The 21103-nt window shown below is 37.4% G+C and overlaps 1 protein-coding gene across 1 annotated transcript in view; it reads right to left on the bottom strand.

The window, feature by feature from the left end:
- The window catches only part of ANKRD31 (ankyrin repeat domain 31), a 166429-nt gene that overhangs the window by 38596 nt on the left and 106730 nt on the right, over positions 1–21103 (bottom strand). The window contains exons 18-20 of the mRNA XM_036886106.2: positions 15314–15392; positions 13432–13547; positions 9280–9367 (exon numbers count right to left, since the gene is read on the bottom strand). Of these exons, the coding sequence (XP_036742001.2) occupies positions 9280–9367; positions 13432–13547; positions 15314–15392 (283 nt within the window). The remainder of the gene's footprint in view (positions 1–9279; positions 9368–13431; positions 13548–15313; positions 15393–21103) is intronic.

Below are 21103 nucleotides of genomic sequence, written 5' to 3'. Positions count from 1 at the left end.
GCGAGTGCTTTTTGGAAGACTTAAAGGGATAGGGACCACAATACTAGGGAAACAGGGCAGCAAGAACAGTGAGCGGGCACCGGAGGCCTGGTGCTGGAGGACACCAGAAAAAAGAGTGACCATTTTTTTTTTTTTTTTTTTGCTGTTTTGTTTTGGTGAGCGTTTTTTGGAAGTCTTAAAGGGATAGGGACCCCAATACTAGGGAAACAGGGCAGCAAGACCGGTAAGCAGATGCCTGAGGCTGGCGCCGAAGAATAAAGAGAAACGAGCGGCCACCTTTTTTTTTTTTTTTAATTAAAAAAATTTTTTTTTCTTTTTTTTTTCTGTGGTTGTTGTTTTGTTTAGGCAGGTGCTTTTTGGAAGTCTTAAAGGGACAGGGCGGGACACTTAATCCAGAAGTAGGGAATCCGGGATCTCTGGGCACCCTAACCCCTGGGCTGCAGGGAGCAGGGAGGCCCCTTACGGAGATAAATAGCCTCCCAGCCGCTCCCCCTCCAACGCGACTCCACCACTTTGGAGCAGAGGCCTGAGCCAGGCCACACCCACAGCAACAGCGAAGATGAACTCCATAGCAGCCGGGCAGGAAGCAGAAGCCCTGTCTGCGCACAGCTGCCCAGCAAAAGCCAAAGCCACTAGAGGTCGCTGTTCTCCCAGGACAGGAGGGCCACAAACCAACAAGAAGGGAAGTTCTTCCAGCCATCACTCGTCTGAGCTCTGCAAACTATTCCTATCACCATGAAAAGGCAAAGCTACAGGCAGACAAAGATCACAGAGACAACACCAGAGAAGGAGACAGACCTAACCAGTCTTCCTGAAAAAGAACTCAAAATAAGAATCATAAACATGCTGACACGGATGCAGAGAAATACTCAAGAGAAATGGGATGAAGTCCGGAGGGAGACCACAGATGCCAGAAAGGAGATCACAGAAATGAAACAAACTCTGGAAGGGTTTATAAGCAGAATGGAGAGGATGCAAGAGGCCACTGATGAAACTGAAACCAGAGAACAGGAACGCATAGAAGCTGACACAGAGAGAGATAAAAGGATCTCCAGGAATGAAACAATATTAAGAGAACTGTGTGACCAATCCAAAAGGAACAATATCCGTATTACAGGGGTTCCAGAAGAAGAAGAGAGAGGAAAAGAGATGGAAAGTATTTTAGAAGAAATAATTGCTGAAAACTTCCCCAAACTGTGAGAGGAAATAATCGAACAGACCACGGAAATACACAGAACCCCCAACAGAAAGGATCCAAGGAGGACAACACCAAGACACATAATAATTAAAATGGCAAAGATCAAGGACAAGGAAAGAGTGTTAAAGGCAGCTGGAGAGAAAAAGGTCACCTATAAAGGAAAACCCATCAGGCTAACATCAGACTTCTCGACAAAAACCCTACAGGCCAGAAGAGAATGGCATGATATATTTAATGCAATGAAACAGAAGGGCCTTGAACCAAGGATACTGTGTCCAGCACGACAATGATTCAAATATGATGGTGGGATTAAACAATTCCCAGATAAACAAAAGCTGAGGGAATTTGCTTCCCGCAAACCACCTCTACAGGACATCTTACAGGGACTGCTCTAGATGGGAGCACTCCTAGAAAGAGCACAGCACAAAACACCCAACATATGAAGAATCGAGGAGGAGGAATAAGAAGGGAGAGAAGAAAAGAATCTCCAGACAGTGTATATAACACCTCAATAAGCGAGCTAAGTTAGGCAGTAAGATACTAAAGAGGCTAACCTTGAACCTTTGGTAACCACGAATTTAAAGCCTACAAGGTCAATAAGTACATATCTTTCAATAGTCACCCTAAATATTAATGGGCTGAATGCACCAATCAAAAGACACAGAGTAATAGAATGGATAAAAAAGCAAGACCCATCTATATGCTGCTTACAAGAAACTCACCTCAAACCCAAAGACATGTAAAGACTAAAAGTCAAGGGATGGAAAAACATATTTCAAGCAAACAACAGCGAGAAGAAAGCAGGGGTTGCAGTACTAATATCAGACAAAATAGACTTCAAAACAAAGAAAGTAACAAGAGATAAAGAAGGACACTACATAATGATAACGGGCTCAGTCCAACAAGAGGATATAACCATTCTAAATATATATGCACCCAACACAGGAGCACCAGCATATGTGAAACAAATACTAACAGAACTAAAGGGGGATATAGACTGCAATGCATTCATTCTAGGAGACTTCAACACACCACTCACCCCAAAGAATAGATCCACGAGGCAGAAAAGAAGTAAGGACATGGAAGCACTGAACAACACAGTAGAGCAGATGGACCTAATAGACATCTATAGAACTCTACATCCAAAAGCAACAGGATATACATTCTTCTCAAGTGCACATGGAACATTCTCCAGAATAGACCACATACTAGGCCACAAAAAGAGCCTCAGTAAATTCCAAAAGATTGAAATTCTACCAACCAACTTTTCAGACCACAAAGGCATAAAACTAGAAATAAACTGTACAAAGAAAGCAAAAAGGCTCACAAACATATGGAGGCTTAACAACACGCTCCTAAATAATCAGTGGATCAACGACCAAATCAAAATGGAGATCCAGCAATACATGGAAACAAATGACAACAACAATACTAAGCCCCAACTTCTGTGGGACACAGCAAAAGCAGTCTTAAGAGGAAAGTATATAGCAATCCAAGCCTATTTAAAAAAGGAAGAACAATCCCAAATGAATGGTCTAATGTCACAATTATCAAAATTGGAAAAAGAAGAACAAATGAGGCCTAAGGCCAGCAGAAGGAGGGACATAATAAAGATCAGAGAAGAAATAAATAAAATTGAGAAGAATAAAACAATAGCAAAAATCAATGAAACCAAGAGCTGGTTCTTCGAGAAAATAAACAAAATAGATAAGCCTCTAGCCAGACTTATTAAGAGGAAAAGAGAGTCAACACAAATCAACAGTATCAGAAACGAGAAAGGAAAAATCACGACGGACCCCACAGAAATACAAAGAATTATTAGAGAATACTATGAAAACCTATATGCTAACACGCTGGGAAACCTAGGAGAAATGGACAACTTCCTAGAAAAATACAACCTTACAAGATTGACCCAGAAAGAAACAGAAAATCTAAACAGACCAATTACCAGCAACGAAATTGAAGCGGTAATCAAAAAACTACCAAAGAACAAAACCCCCGGGCCAGACGGATTTACCTCGGAATTTTATCAGACATACAGGGAAGACATAATACCCATTCTCCTTAAAGTTTTCCAAAAAATAGAGGAGAAGGGGATACTCCCAAACTCATTCTATGAAGCTTACATCACCCTAATACCAAAACCAGGCAAAGACTCCACCAAAAAAGAAAACTACAGACCAATATCCCTGATGAACGTGGATGCAAAAATACTCAACAAAATATTAGCAAACCAAATTAAAAAATACATCAATAGGATCATACACCATGACCAAGTGGGATTCATCCCAGGGATGCAAGGATGGTTCAACATTCGAAAGTCCATCAACATCATCCACCACATCAATAAAAAGAAAGACAAAAACCACATGATCATCTCCATAGATGCTGACAAAGCAATTGACAAAGTTCAACACCCATTCATGACAAAAACTCTCAGCAAAATGGGAATAGAGGGCAAGTACCTCAACATAATAAAGGCCATCTATGATAAACCCACAGCCAACATTATATTGAACAGTGAGAAGCTGAAAGCATTTCCTCTGAGATCGGGAACTAGACAGGGATGCCCACTCTCCCCACTGTTATTTAACATAGTACTGGAGGTCCTAGCCACGGCAATCAGACAAAACAAAAAAATACAAGGAATCCAGATTGGTAAAGAAGTTGTTAAACTGTCACTATTTGCAGATGACATGATACTGTACATAAAAAGCCCTAAAGACTCCACCCCAAAACTACTAGAACTGATATCGGAATACAGAAAAGTTGCAGGATACAAAATCAATACACAGAAATCTGTGGCTTTCCTATACACTAACAATGAACCAACAGAAAGAGAAATCAGGAAAACAACTCCATTCACAATTTCATCAAAAAAAATAAAATACCTAGGAATAAACCTAACCAAAGAAGTGAAAGACTTATACTCTGAAAACTACAAGTCACTCTTAAGAGAAATTAAAGGGGACACTAACAGATGGTAACTCATCCCATGCTCGTGGCTAGGAAGAATTAATATTGTCAAAATGGCCATCCTGCCCAAAGCAATATACAGATTTGATGCAATCCCTATGAAACTACCAGCAACATTCTTCAATGAACTGGAACAAATAATTCAAAAATTCATATGGAAACACCAAAGACCCCGAATAGCCAAAGCAATCCTGAGAAAGAAGAATAAAGTAGGGGGGATCTCCCTCCCAACTTCAAGCTCTACTACAAAGCCATAGTGATCAAGATAATTTGGTACTGGCACAAGAGCAGAGCCACAGACCAATGGAACAGACTAGAGAATCCAGACATTAACCCAGACGTATATGGTCAATTAATATTTGATAAAGGAGCCATGGACATACAATGGCGAAATGACAGTCTCTTCAACAGATGGTGCTGGCAAAACTGGACAGCTACATGTAGGAGAATGAAACTGGACCATTGTCTAACCCCATATACAAAAGTAAACTCAAAATGGATCAAAGACCTGAATGTAAGTCATGAAACCATTAAACTCTTGGAAGAAAACAGGCAAAAACCTCTTAGACATAAACATGTGTGACCTCTTCTTGAACATATCTCCCTGGGCAAGGAAAACAACAGCAAAAATGAGTAAGTGGGACTATATTAAGCTGAAAAGCTTCTGTACAGCAAAAGACACGATCAGTAGAACAAAAAGGAACCCTACTGTATGGGAGAATATATTTGAAAATGACACATCCGATAAAGGCTTGACATTTCAGCATATATAAAGAGCTCACACGCCTCAACAAACAAAAAACAAATAACCCAATTAAGAAATGGGCAGAGGAACTGAACAGACAGTTCTCCAAAAAAGAAATACAGATGGCCAACAGACACATGAAAAGATGCTCCACATCGCTAATTATCAGAGAAATGCAAATTAAAACTACAATGAGGTATCACCTCACACCAGTAAGGATGGCTGCCATCCAAAAGACAAACAACAACAAATGTTGGCAAGGCTGTGGAGAAAGGGGAACCCTCCTACACTGCTGGTGGGAATGTAAGTTAGTTCAACCATTGTGGAAAGCAGTATGGAGGTACATCAAAATGCTCAAAACAGACTTACCATTTGACCCAGGAATTGCACTCCTAGGAATTTACCCTAAGAATGCAGCAATCAAGTATGGGAAAGATCAGTGCACCCCTATGTTTATCGCAGCATTATTTACAATAGCCAAGAATTGGAAGCAACCTAAATGTCCATCGATAGATGAATGGATAAAGAAGATGTGGTACATATACACAATGGAATACTACTCAGCCATAAGAAACGGGCAAATCCTACCATTTGCAGCAACATGGATGGAGCTGGAGGGTATTATGCTCAGTGAAACAAGCCAAGCGGAGAAAGAGAAATACCAAATGATTTCACTTATCTGTGGAATATAAGAACAAAGGAAAAACTGAAGGAACAAAACAGCAGCAGAATCACAGAACTCAAGAATGGACTAACAGGTACCAAAGGGAAAGGGACTGGGGAGGATGGGTGGGTAGGGAGGGATAAGGGTGGGGAGAAGTAGGGGGGTATTAAGATTAGCATGCATGGGGGGGTGGGAGAAAAGGGAGGGCTGTACAACACAGAGAAGGCAAGTAGGGATTCTACAACATTTTCCTATGCTGATGGACAGTGACTGTAAAGGGGATTATAGGGGGGACCTGGTATAGGGGAGAGCCTAGTAAACATAATATTCGTCATGTAAGTGTAGATTAGTGATACCAAAAAAAAAAAAAATGCAGTTCCTGTGTGGTGACCTCCAATGAGTTCTACACAAGGGTATAAAGGGCATATAAAAGTGTAGGCAAAGGGTCTGTTTGTGTTTATATAGAGGATCAAAGCCTAATTGGGCTACCCCAAAAATGAACTAAGATACGATATGAAAAAGAACTTCCAACATCAGCACTCTCTGGAAGACTCATGCCAGAAGATGATCATCAAAAAACCCCAACAAAGATCCACACACTGCTACAGCTGTAGATGCACTCATCCCACCAGTTCCTGGACTTGCCATGGGAATGAAGAAGGAGATATCTAAGCTGGCCTGTGCATACAGTACAACAACAAATTTGACTTGATCTATACTCTTGGAACTCAATCAAGAATTAGGAGAAGTGCAAATTGTAGCGTTCCAAAATCTTACAACTACAGACTATTTACTGTTAAAAGAACATAAGGGATGTGAACAGTCCCCAGGAATGGGTTGTTTTAATTTGTCTGATTTCTCTCAGACTGTTCAAGTTCAGTTGGACAATATCTACCATATCATAGATAAGTTTTCACAAATGCCTAAGGTGCCTAACTGGTTTTCTTGGTTTCACTGGAGATGGCTGGTAAATACAGGTATGCTTTGGTTATGTAACTATACTCCTATTATGTTAATGTGTGTGCACAATTTAAGTAGTAGCTTAAAACCTATACATGCTGAAGTTACTCTACAAGAAGATATGTCAAAGAAATAATCAATCTTCCCAAGTTTTCTTCCACCTGCTACTTCTATAGCTTTTCTTCTTCCTTCCTAATTACAACCCTTAAATAGAATTCGTGCCTCATATCAAATTTACTGAGTATCATAATCCTTTCAAGTGGTAAAGATACCTCAAGACAAATGCTGGGCATAGAAGCTACAGGGCATAAATATGCAAAGAAGTAAAAAGCTAACCATTTCAAACAATAAGGCTTCTCTCTCACTTACCAACTTTACATTTCCCTGTATGGCCCCGGAAGATGACTGGTTAGCCAGAGACGGGTAAGATTCCTCAAGGGAGGAACAACCTAAGACAGGCACAGTCGCAGGGGGGTCATCAGGTGAGAAATTGGGGATCAACAGAGGTGAGGCTTAGAACCTCACCCCCCCTGTTCTGAGAGAAATCTTCTGCATCCGTGGATGTTTTATTGCCCTTGTCTAGCTTGGATTAACACATAGTCTACAGGCACACACCTGATCATCTACATTTGCTCTCTTACAACACTAAACTATGTTTTCTACCTTTATCTTGCATCTACCTACCACTTCAGCATTTTATTAATAATAATAATAATAATAATAATAATAATAAAGGGAGAAATGTGGGATCCACATATAAATCAAGTATAAAAATCAAATAAGTATTCATATTTGAACTGACTGTTTATAGTTCATAATGCATGAGCAAAACCGAAAGTTTCTGTGATGACTGCCCTTGTACTGTTCACCATGTAACTTATTCACTATGTAAGAATTTGTTCTCCACGTTAGAACTTGTTTGTTATACCTCAGAAGATTGGAGACTGACGAAAATTAGGCTTGGGGTGGATTACTGATTGTGCATTGAGCATTGACTCCCCTATACAGAATTTTATTGTTGTTAACAACCATTTGATCAATAAATATGAGAGATGCCCTCACAACAACAACAACAACAAAAAAAGTACACACTTCCAATTGTAAAATAAATAAGTAACCGGGATGTAATGTATAGCATAAGGAATATAGTCAAAATATTGTAACAGCTTGGTATGGTGATAGCTGGTACCTAGAATTATCATGCATATAAATGTTGAATCACTATGTTGTACACCTGAAACTAATGTAATGTAATACTGTGTGTCAATTACCCTTCAATAAAAAATAATTATCTACAAAAAAAAAAAAAGAAAGAAAACATACTAATGTGTTGGTGGAAGTACAAATTAATATGTAATATTTTAGGAAATCAATTTATCAATTAGTAGATTTTAAAAATGCATATAGTTTTTATCCAGAAGTTCTAATTCTGTTAATCTTTCCTAAGAAGATAATTCTAAATTCAGAGAAAGCTATGTACTGGTTTACAGCAAAAAGTTAAGTAAATCATTAAACATTTGTTAAAGAGAATACTGTGTAACCACTAACAGTGGTTACAGGGAAAAAGAATGCAAAAATAGCACATCTAGCAAGATCCCAACCCTTCACAACAATTTTATTGAGGTACAATTGTGTAGCTATGTTTTTGGAAAAAAAAAAAAGGAAACAATATATCAAAATGTCATGGTGGGGACAGTAGGTAATTTTAGCATATTTTTTCTTTATTTTTTTGAAGTGTATCTATATGCCTTTCATAATGAAAAATTTATAAACTAGGAAAATTCATTTAGATACATATTATAAATTCCAAATAAAATATATGAAATATATACATTTGTTTGGGGGTAAATTATTTTACATTATTTTCCTTAAAACATACATGTACCATGTGTTATGTCAGGATGAAATGTAGAACTGGTATAATTTTATAGGAAATTATTTTTTTAAAAAGCGAGAGTTAGGACAAGAGATGAACTAATAGTATCCTGCTGAGCATAAGGTTTATGAGGTACTTTATATTACCTATTGGCTGCCTACTTTAAACATTCAGGTCTGAATTTATCAGAAGCTAATTTCTATCTTGTAAATCATAACTTATTAAGAAAACACAGCTGTGACCTATCAAAGGCTTGTTAATATTCACTGAAGTTTTGAAATTAAGATTATTGGGTCAGGGATCAGAGTTGAATTTATTATTTTGAATCACTGGTGTTTCATAAACAGGAAGACATCTATACAGTAAGACATTCACTTGGTGGAAGACATCTGTACAGTAAGACATTCACTTGGTATATCTGCCCATCTGAAAGGTGTGAAGATTTGCTCTGCTTGTGTCACCACTGCACATTCCTTTTCTGATCTGTTTTTAAGGGTTACCATAGCTGGGTGAACTGAAAAGCTAAAGAGGAATATAATCTTACCTCTTAGTCACTATCTTATGCTTTGTTGTATCTAAATATATCACCAATGGTGGCTTATCTCTGATCATGGATCTGAGTGTCTCTCAAATTACTCATGCTATACCTTCAGTCTAGAAACATTTTTATCAACAATCACAGAAACTACTGGTTTGCATCCCAGATTTCTAATGTCATTCCTGGCACTTCACTCCCACATAAAAAAAAGTCCACTTTTTCAGCCAGTGAACTTCAAAATAAACATGTACCTTAAGAAGATGAGGTAGCAATGACCTTGGGTGTCTGAAATAATCAAACTTGAGGATGAATCCATATTTACCTGCATTTTCAGGGGTTCTTATTTCAAACTGTAATAAATTTTCTTGTTCTTCTTCTATAGCTTGTAGAACAGCACTGACAGTCTGATGCTATAAGATGAAAATATTAAAAACTTCATTGTAAGAGAATAGATGTTTCTGATATGCAATTGACAAATGCACAGTAAAAATGCTAAAGGAAGTGCTGCTAAAAAATGCTTTCCCTTTATGTTCACAATTTTCATGCTTTGTTTAACCTTAACTGTGTAAGTGTTGCATACTTGGGGGGACAAAAGTAAACTTGAATATCTTGATTATGTAGCAGATCTACTCTTGGAAAATAGAAAATAAGAGTAGCAACCATATATAGAATCATAATTTTTCACCGACTTGTTATAATTATAGGTATAAGAAAAAAAAACTCAGCACATAATATTTAGAGACCACATATATGCAACAAGTTCACTTTAAGTCTTTATGACTACCATTGCACACTATTAAAATCACACACAAACTCTCAGAAGTACAAAACACTATTCTCTCAAAAACTCACAAAGGCAAATTAAGACCACATTTTTATGTTCTTGTCTGTACTGTCTGGAATGCCTTCAATTTACTTTGCCCAGATCCCTCTCTTTCTTATGAAAGGTGGAATTGTGGAGTGGACTCTGGAACCAGAGCACCTTGATGTGAATTCTGGCTCCATCTCTTCCTAGGTGGGTGACTCCAGCAAATTATATTCTCTGCTTGCCTGAATTGGGTAACACAGGTAAAATGCTTAGGCTAGTGAGAGCACAACAAATAGTGCTTATTGTTATAAAATCCATCTTATTCATACACAAACCTCCGACTAATCTAATCCAAATTGATTTTGCCTTTCTCAGAATAACTTAAGAATTTAGTCCTACATAATTTAGCATCAATATGTACAATGTCTTATACGTTCTATTTTTTCAAGATAATGAGATCTTGTAGGCAGGAGCCTGTTTTTTTTATTCGTGTATGGTTTCCACACTGTTGAATATATCGTTCTTGCCCAATAAATGATAACTAATGAATTGACTCATATTATCTATCCCTTAATACAGTCTCAATACATATTTACTTTAGAAACATGTAGGTCCTCAAGTCTTCTGAAGTATACTGCTCTGAAATTTTACTTTGGTGCCCACAAGTGATATGAAAATGCACATAATAAAACTATCTCATTATGTGGGAAATATCACTGCTGTCATTTATGAAATGCATCAAAGCAAAACTATAAAATATAAATATGCAAAACAAACAAAATGAGGTTTGTCTCTTTACATTAAATGGCTATGGTTACAAACTAAAGGTCTGAATTTGTGCCCAGGCCAAACCTCTACCTGTAGCCTAGGATAAAGAAAACATCTCTTGGTGCTGACTTTCCTTTCTGTTTTGCCTCATTTTATGGATGCACTTAGTCCAGGCCACCATGGGCCATAACCTTTTCCTACACACCAGCTCCACCTTCCACCATGGAGGGTCCAGTATATCCTTCCCTCTGAGGTCCCCCTTAGTCCTTCATTACTGCTTGTTTATCTTGAAAAAAAAAAATCCTAACCTAGGATCTACCTATAAGCAGTTTTAGACAGTGTAAAGCTTTAGTATGATTTTATTACAAATATGCTATTTTTACTATAGCAGAATCATCTTTACTTCTGAAATCTCTTTTACCATTTTGCACAATACAGTACAATATCACAGTGGTTAAGAGCACTGGCTCTGAAGCCATATTGCTTGGTATCTGATTCTGGCATTGTTACTTAATAGAAATGTAATTTTGGATTAAGTTATTTTAAACTCTCTTACTTTAGTTTCCTCATCTGTAATGAGGAAGGTAATGATAATAAAAGAACCTACCTAGAATGGTTATTATGAGGACTAAATTAGTTAATATAAAGCCTTGAGAGGAGAGCTTGCCATATAATAAGTACTCAGTAAATGCCGGTTACTATTATTATTAGTGTTAGTCTTACTTCTGTACAGGGATAGAGAAGGAAGCTGCCTACATTCTGCGATCCAAAGGCCTTACAAGATAACAACAAACTAAAATCTTCTCATTTTCTTTGTATCTGGCCACAGAATCACCCCCATCCCTAATTTGGCTTGAAATTCCCAACACTCAAAAATAATTTTACATTTACAAAAAACAAACCCTTAATGACTTTAAAGTCCTTTTATTTATTTTGAGTTTTTCTTTTTTCCCTTTTTTAAAAAAATTGGTTATCTTTAGACTTCTCTATCTCCATGACATTTTCTCTGTAGTTTGGCATCTAAAATGATATACATTATTCCTGAAGCAAATCCCCACAAAGTTAATAACAATAGGTGGTTTTTCCATAATGTTCTAATCTTTACATGAAAATATATCTTAAAGATGTTTATGGTCAATATGGTAGGCTGAGCTGATACAGAAGAAAGTCTACCTACTCCAAACCCATGGAAACACTGGACAAAGAGTACAATAATCTTCAAACACACACACACACACACACAGAGCTAAGAATGGAAAAAGTAGGAAATTCCCTGGTGCCAGAAACAAAACTAGTAGTGAGGGACTTGGAATAAACATAGGTATTAGGAGCTTGGTTTTTAATGCCCATAAAGGAACAGGATATAAGGCCTCAGGCCCACATGAAGAGAGAAATTAGAATGGAGTCCCTACATAATGCTAGTGACCTGAAGTGAGTTCCTTTAGGTTAAATAAGGATTAGAAAAACTTTTCACCCAACCAAGGCCTTGGGTAGAAAATTAGAGATCCAAGCCTATGCCGTACATTATAAGAACTAAACTTATGTTATCATGTTATCATGAGAAAGAAGAAGAAACTTTAAAATTTCTTTTAAAATGTTTGGAAAGTTATTTTAAATACTACCAATATTACAAGGCAAGAACAGAAGTGTCTTTTTGTTTTGTTTTATTTTTTAAAGAAAAATTTGAAAAGGAGACAGACTTTTTAGAAATAAAAAAAAGTCATTGAAATTAAAGACTCAGTGTATAAGTTAAATAGATCAGAAATATTTGAGGAAAGAAATAATGAATTGGAAGAGAGATCAAAGGATAGCACCTAGTGTGTGGAGAGTTAAAGAGATGGAAAGTATGAGAAAAATATTAAGAGAGATGGAGACTTACCTAACAGGCATCTAAATAGGAGTTCCAAAAAAGGAGAATCTGAGAATGGAGGAGAAGTAATTTTCAAAGATACAAGAGCTGAGGGTTTCCAGAATACAAATAAGAAATGTGTCTTCAGGTTAAAGGAATATGTCTAGTCCTGAGTATAATTTTAAAAAACACATCTACATTTTAGACCAACTGTAGAACATAAAGGACAGAGGAAAATCTCAAAAGCTGCAAGATCAAAAGACAGATTATTTACAAGGGAATGAAAACTATATTGACAGCAGACTTTTCATCCATTACAACAGATACCAGGAAACAAAGTAAAATATTTTAGAATTACTGAGGCAAGCAACTTAGTTGGATTACCATTTAAAATATTTAAAGTAAAAATTAGTTGATTAATCATAGTTTAGATTTAATGAATGACATTTTCCCCCTCTACTAAGTATGAAAGAGAAGTCTAATCAACACACATGATCTTATTCACGAATAGTATTTCATTGAGGATCTACTTTGCTTAAGTTAGTACCTAGCAAGCTTTGTGCTTTTACCAAATTATGAACATCCATTTATCAGTTGATAGATCTTATTAAGCAACTACTGCATTATTTTTGCAAAAACATAGCCTTACATAAGGGGTTTCACATATAGCAAACATTGTAAACCATGTGAGACCCAGCCTGGCTAGACTGGGTTGCTTTCCTCTTCTTTGCCTGGGTTCCAGGGTCTTTTCTACCTAGTATATATCCTAGACACTTTTTGGGGGCAGGTGAGTGAAAACACACTATAACTGTGGCAGTGTCTATGAGACAAAAGTGGCCAAAGAACCCAACCTAGGTGTAAAGGATAGTAGCTAATCTACTTCTGTATTCAATGCAGACAATTGAGCTGTATTATCTTTTTGTGACAAAAACGATTTTCAACCAGTACATCCTTAAAATGTAAAGAGTGCTGCTCATAGCCAACAGTTGGCTGGCCCAAAGAATGGCATTTTCTAGGCTGAAGAAAGAAAGAATTTCAACTTCACTCACCACAGAGAGGCTTTCTCTTATTTTTCCTTGGTGTGAAAGAGAAGGTGGATCAACAGTTCTGCAGTCATCACAAAAACACTCCTTACGTTTTTTTGGTTGGACAGCAGGAATTTTTACTTTAAAAAATAAAATTAGAAAATACAGTAAGAATGTGCAAAACTTTAGCTTCATGTTATTAACTGTATTGGTGACAGGAATGGGAAAGATAAATTAAATCTAGACCTATTATAATACCTTAATGCTGGTCAGCACCTTATCATTCATTATTGTCATCATTAATGGACTAATTACAGCTAACATGTACTGAATACTTATCATATGCTAGATATCAAACTCTTTCCCTGAACTATCTTATTTAATCTTTATTTGAGTCTGTGAAGTAGGTAGTTTATTATACCCATTTTATAGAAGAGGAAAGTGAAGTATAGAGGGATTCAGGAAGCTGCTTAATGTCACAGAGCTACTACTGAAACAAGACCTGACTCCAAAGTTCATGCTCTTAACACTATGACTATGACTCACTGTCTCTGTGAGGTCTCTCTGACCCTTCTCCCATTCTGGATACCTTTTCTCCACAACTATTGTACCTTATACCACTCCTCCCTGGCTACCTGACCAAGGAAACATATACATAAGAAACAACAGACAAGTAGGAATAGATAAAGCACTTTGTAATAGAGCACCCAGTAACTCCAAATATGGCTGTGGAGAAGAAGAGATACATGGTTGGGGCTCTAAGGCAGGCCCTGATCCACTGGACCTTCCATATGGTAGCAATGAAAATAGGAAACTTGTCTTCACCTTGACCTCATGTGATATAGCTCACTAGCAAAACATGGGATAATGATCATCCTTGGCTCTGATCAATCATATCAGTAATGATTTCTCCCTTGAAAATCAACAGTTGGTAAGGGCAGTGGTAAGCTGGGGAAAAGTATGTGACAGGAAATCTCTTAACCAATATTCTCCCTCATGGAGAGAAAGGGCAGGTATGTTCCTGGGATTCTTCTTCTATGAGGTAAGGCTCAAACAGAACAGAAAAGGAAGGAGGGAATTGTCCTACTAAATTGTGTTTAACTGCCTGTTTTCTGGTTGCTCTCCCTGTAAGACTGGAAGCTCCTCTTGGGCAAGTGCCTGGTTTACTTGGTAGGTGCTCAACAAAAGTGTTTTCTAAATTATTCACTAAATGCTCATTTCTTATGGGTAATTTCTTATGTTATTTAAATGTAAACTATCACTAAAAACTGGTTGATACAATTTTGCATGGCTGTACATTCCTTTGAAATATCCCTTTCATTATATTTATATACACAGACATGTATAGAAGTACAATACATTTGCTTAACAAATTCATATTCTAGCATTAGAATATTAGGGTCTTTAAAAGTTGGCATCACTCCAACTTTTATACGGATCATTACAAACGTTGTAGTGATGGAATCTTAGTTGCAAAGACTTTAGTATAATGTCAACCTTTTTCAGCCCAAAACAGGTAAACCAATCTTCATAGTTTCAGTAATCTATCCTGGACCAATGTTAAGGAGATTAATATTTGTTTAATGAATAAGATGGGCTTCATTTCAACATGTAACTCCAATCCAACAGAATCATATGATCTATAAATTAAACCAAATTTGGACATGTTAATTTCTAAAAATAAATAATTCAAGAGGTTAATAAACATATAAAACATCAATCCCCAGTTAAGAAACAATTTATACTACAAATCTGAAGATTTTATTTTTCTATGCAGAGGTATACACCTGTATGAAACAGCAAGCAATCCTGACACACATACCAGTGACTATAGATTTACTCTCATCTCTATCATTAGTCTCAACAGCACCATAGCATTTTAGCAGCTCTTTCATTTTTTCATCACCTGCTTCATCCAAAGCAGTCTTCTTCCTTTGATCCTTTTGATTAGGGTTTGCTCCATGTTGTAGTAGAATCTCAGCTGCCTAGAAGGCATTTTTCCAAAGTTATCTCTATAGACACCTAAGACCAGTAACTTGCTTTCTTTACAAGACACCACTACCAAGTATTAAAAGTTATCAAAAAAAGTTTCAAACCCTGGCCAAGAAAATGATTAAATTTGATATGACAACTATAAATTGATCCACTGATTTGGCCTGATCTGTCCTCACAGGAGAAGAAAACATGATGACATGAAAGTACCAGATATGCTGCCTTAATTGCAGTTAAGAGGCAGATACAGGTAGACTGACGTGCAGAAGGATTTATTCTCTTTAATAGGGCCTTTTGTTCTCCTCCAACCTGCTGGAGGATGGGCTGAAGGGAACAAGAATTATTTCAGGACTATATTATAAATTGTATTATAAATTGCCATTAGACATAGTTGAATAAAGATCTATTTGGACTATATTTCAGGTGTTACTTGTTTAAGAGCTTCTATGAGGTAGGCTGGGAACCCAATATCCATTGTAATAATGTCTATGCAAATATGTTGTGTCCAAAGTAACTGACTTATATTCACAGAATGTTACAGATAAAAAGAAACTGAGAAATAATCTACTCTATCCCCATCACTTTATGGAAGAAGAAAAGAGGTCAAAGAGATTGTGACATTTTGGTGGTGGTACGGGGGAGGGGAAAGTTTCTACTATAAGGTTTCTCTCAGTAACTCAAAGCTGTGTATTAGAGGTTTGTAATTGATCAAAGTTAAAGATGGTTTATTAATTAACTTGTCATAAATTTAGTGAAAAATAGTGATTCTATCTGAATGAGGCAAGCAACTCAAACCACTGAAAAACCTTCTGATGAGGGAAAGATGGTCAGGATTTTATTAAAATAAAAATATGCTATGTGCTAGTAGCTTTTCTTTTTCAGCTTATGTCTAGGAGAAGCAGAGAAATTTAGAAGGAAATAGGCCAGCAGAAATTATAACAGTAGCTCCTTATTTGTTCCATCACCCTAGAGTTAGCACAGCATAAAGGAAAACACATTTGTTTTAAAGGATACAAAACTCATTTTTGCTACTTACCAGCCATGTTCTTGAGCAAGTTACTTACCATATGAACCTCATTTTTATTATCTATGTGTACTAAATGTGAGCTCTTGTAAAATATCTGGCACATAATCCATGGGTTCTTAATGAAACTATGGCCCTAAACCTCTCTTTTCTTTAGACGGGTGAAAAGACCAATTGAGGTAACAAGAGACAGTAAATAATGGAATATGATTAAAGTCTTCTGGAAAGATGTTGGATGAAAATTTAGCAAAGTTTGATTAAAGGTGTTTTGTTTTGTTTCTTTAAAATTGGGTGAGCAGTGCCCCTCAATCCAGTAGTTTCTAAGTCTGCATGATAAGCAAAGCCACCTGTGGAATTATTTAAAAATACAAATTCCTTAGACCATCTTTCCAACACTATATTGGGGAGAGAGAAAGCTATTTTTGGAAAAGGAAACGTTTCTAGATTCTAAAAAACTTATGTCATATTAATAATGACTCTTCTGCCTGTGTGTTAAGATGACTTCCTTTTCAGGCCTTGTCCTCTAATATATTAACATGGATTCATTTAATGTATTAGTTTGCAAGACATATCAAACTCAGCTCCAAGGAAATGATTCCCTGAACAAATGTTTTTCAACAATATTCATTAATGGAAAATGCCTAAGAAAATAGCAACAGGGCCACAAGGCATTAAATAGGAAAGGCTAAAGCCTATAAGGCTTTAATGGGAAAGGCACAAAAATTCTCAATCATAATGCAAGGAAAGAGTTCCGGGTAATATGATGAGATGGACCTGAGGAACAAAGTGCTTGGCAAAAATCAGGTGACCAAGAAATAGGCCACTTGCCTGTTTAAAAAAAAAAAATCAGCTTTACTGAAGTAATAACTACTACCATCATGATTTAGAAACATTCCATCATCACAAAAAAATCCACTATGTCTCTGTATTCAATGTCTTTCCATTACCCTTTGGCCCTCTGAATTCAGTGATCTGCTTCAATCACTCACTATAAATTCTGTCTTTTATAGAATTTCATATGAATGGAATCATATAGTCCTCTGTGTCTGGCTTTGAATTAGCATGATACTTTTGAGATTCATCCATATTGTACTTGCTAACTAGTGTAAGAACAGTGTGTATTGAAATGCAAATCAAAACCACAATGAGATATAACCTCATATCAGCCAGAATGGCCCCTATCCCAAAGACAAGAAACAAGTGTTGGCAAGAATGTGGAGAAATGGCAACCCTCCTGCACTGTTGGTGGAAATGTCAGTTGGTGCAACCACTGTGGAAAGCAGTATGAAGGTTTCTTCAACAACTAAAAATAAAAATACCATTTGACCCAGTAATTCCACTTCTAGGAATTTACTCAAAGAAAACAAAATCCCTGATCCAAAAAGATATATGCAGCCCAATGTTTACTGCTGCATTATTTACAACAGCCAAGATATGGAAACAGCCTAAGTGTCCACCAATAAATGAATGGATAAAGAAGATGTGGTACATATACACAAATCCTGCCATTTGCAACATAGACAGATCTAGACAGTATTATGCTCACTGAAATAAGCCAGGTGGAGAAAGACAAATACCTTGTGATTTCACTTATTTGTGGAATATAAATACAAAACAAAACAGAGTGAACAAAACAGCAGCAGACTCATTCATAGACAATGAGAAGGGATTGGTGGTTGCCAATGGGGAGGCATTTGGGTGGGTGGGTGGGAAGGTTGAGGGGGGATAAAGGGGACAAAAATTCTCAATCATAATATAAGTTGGTCATGGGGATAGTAGTACAGCATAGAAAATATAGTCAATGATTCTGTAACATCTTCCTATGATAACAGATAGTAGCTGTAGTAGTGAGGGTGCTGATTTAATAATATGGGCAACTGTTGAACCACTGTGTTGTATGCTTGAAACTAATATAAGATTGTATACCAATTTAAAAAATACAAACTTAAAAAAAAAAAGTGTATGTAACCTTGTAAGAAAGTTCCCTTCTCCAGAGTACTTTTCTTTTTGGAAGGACTGTTGCCTGGGCAGCAGACCTAAACCTGGGCTCAAATAAAATGCTAGTAATTCTTAAGAAAAACAGAATAGGGTGTACCAATGAATAAAAGTTATACCTATTCTGTAATACATGTAGAGAAGTGTATAAGAACATGTGTAATAAAGATGTTTCTAAAGAAAAAAAACCTGTTCCTTTTAACAATTTATTTACCAGTTGACAGACATATGTTTTCTAGTTTTCAGCTGCTATGAATAAAAGCTACTGTGAACATTTGAATACAAATTTTTATGTAGATAAAAGGCTCTATGTCGGAGCCAAGATGGTGGTGTGAGTAGGGCAGCGGAAATCTCCTTCCAAAACCATATGTATTTTTGAAAATACAACAAAGACAACTATTCCTAAAAGACAGACTAGAAGATACAGTACAACAGCCAGGCTACATCTACATCTGCGAGAACTCAGCACCTCATGAAGGGGGTAAGATACAAGCTGTGGCACGGTGGGACCCGAGCGTGTACCCCACCCCAGCTCACCAGCGTGAGGAAAGGAGTCAGAGCAGGCAGGCAGAGGGAGCCCAGCACTGCTAAATACCCAGCCCTAGCCACCAGGAGCAGACACACATTGTGTGGTGTGCTGGATATCAGGGAAACAGAACAGTAAAATCTGCGAGCGGGTCCCTGCAGCCAGTGCCCCTGGGACAAAAGAAAAGCGAGTACTTTTTGAAAGTCTTAAAGTGACAGGGGCCTCACAGCTGGACAGAAGCATCCCGGCACACTCAGCCAAGAAGCTGGGAATCCCAGAGAAATTCGGGTGCCCTAACCCTCTGGGAGGCAGCACAGCTCTGAGGCCCCTCATGGGGATAAACAACCTCCCATCCATTTCCCCTCCAGCGCGGCCCCGCCATAGCAGGGGAGCAGCCTGAGAGCCACGGTGCCCAGAACAACCACCCAGAGCCTCCACCGCAGCTGCCCAGGCCAGATTCAGAGGCACCATCGGTGCACAGATTCCCAGCACAAGCCGCTAGGGATCACTGTTCTCATAGGAGGGGAAGGTGAGGACCAAGCGGGAAGGGACTATGTTCTCCCAGCTGACACATGTGCTAACTGCCTACGACTACCTCTATTGCCATGAAAAGGCAGAAGAATTTGATCCAGACAAGAATAACCCAGACAACCCCTGAGAAGGAGCTTGGGGAGATAGATTTAACCAATCTTCCTGAAAAAGAATTCAAAATAAAGGTCATAACCATGCTGATGGAGCTGCAGAGAAATATGCAAGAGTTAATGGATAAAGTTGGGAGGGAGAATATAGAAATAAAACAATCTCTGGAAGGACTTAAGAGCAGACTGGATGAGGTGCAAGAGGCTGTTAACGGACTGGAAATCAGAGAACAGGAACACAGAGAAGCTGAGGCAGAGAGACATAAAAGGATCTCCAGGAATGAAAGAATTAAGAGAATTGTGTGACCAATACAAACAAAACAATATCCGCATTATAGGGGTACCAGAAGAAGAGAGAGAAAAAGGGATAGAAAGTGTATTTGAAGAAATAATTGCTGAAAACTTCCCAAACTGGGGGAGGACATAGTCTCTCAGACCACAGAAGCCCACAGATCTCCCAACAGAAGGAACCCAAGAAGGACAACACCAAGACACATAATAATTAAAATGGCAAACATCAAGGACAAGGACAAAGTATTACAAGCAGCCAGAGAGACAAAAAAGGTCACCTACAAAGGAAAACCCATCAGGCTATCATCAGACTTCTCAGCAGAAACCTTACAGGCCAGAAGAGAATGGCATGATATATTTAATGCAATGAAACAGAAGGGCCTTGAACCAAGGATACTGTATCCAGCACGATTATCATTTAAATATGAAGGAGGGATTAAACAATTCTCGGACAAGCAAAAGTAAGGGAATTTGCCTCCCACAAACCACCTCTATAGGGTATTTTAGAGGCACTGCTCTAGATGGAAGCACTCCTAAGGCTAAATAGATGTCACCAGAGAAAATAAAATTATAGCAAAGAAAGCAGACCAACCAAATACTAACTTAAGGCAAAAAATAAAATCAACTACTCACAAAAGCAGTCAAAGGAAACATAAAAGAGCACAGAATAAAACACCTAACATATAAAGAATGGAGGAGGAAGAATAAGAAGGGAGAGAAATAGAGAATCATCAGACTGTGCTTATAATAGCTGAATAAGTGAGTTAAGTTAGACAGTTAGATAGTAAGGAAGCTAACCTTGAACCTTTGGTAACTATGAATCTAAAGCCTGCAATGGCAATAAGTACATATCTTTCAATAATCACCCTAAATGTAAATGAACTGAATGTACCAATCAAAAGACACAGAGTAATAGAATGGATAAAAAAGCAAGACCCATCTATATGCTGCCTACAAGAGACCCACCTCAAACCCAAAGACATACACAGACTAAAAGTCAAGAGACGGAAAACGATATTTCATGCAAACAACAGGGAGAAAAAAGCAGGTGTTGCAGTACTAGTATCAGACAAAATAGACTTCAAAACAAAGAAAGTAACAAGAGATAAAGAAGGGCATTACATAATGATAAAGGGCTCAGTCCAACAAGATGATATAACCATTATAAATATATATGCATCCAATTCAGGAGCACCAACATATGTAAAACAAATACTAACAGAATTAAAG

This window comes from Manis pentadactyla, chromosome 2, assembly GCF_030020395.1.
Source record: "Manis pentadactyla isolate mManPen7 chromosome 2, mManPen7.hap1, whole genome shotgun sequence".
NCBI lineage: Eukaryota > Metazoa > Chordata > Mammalia > Pholidota > Manidae > Manis > Manis pentadactyla.
Note: the sequence above shows the minus strand (reverse complement) of the source record. Positions and strands in the feature narration are given on the sequence as shown.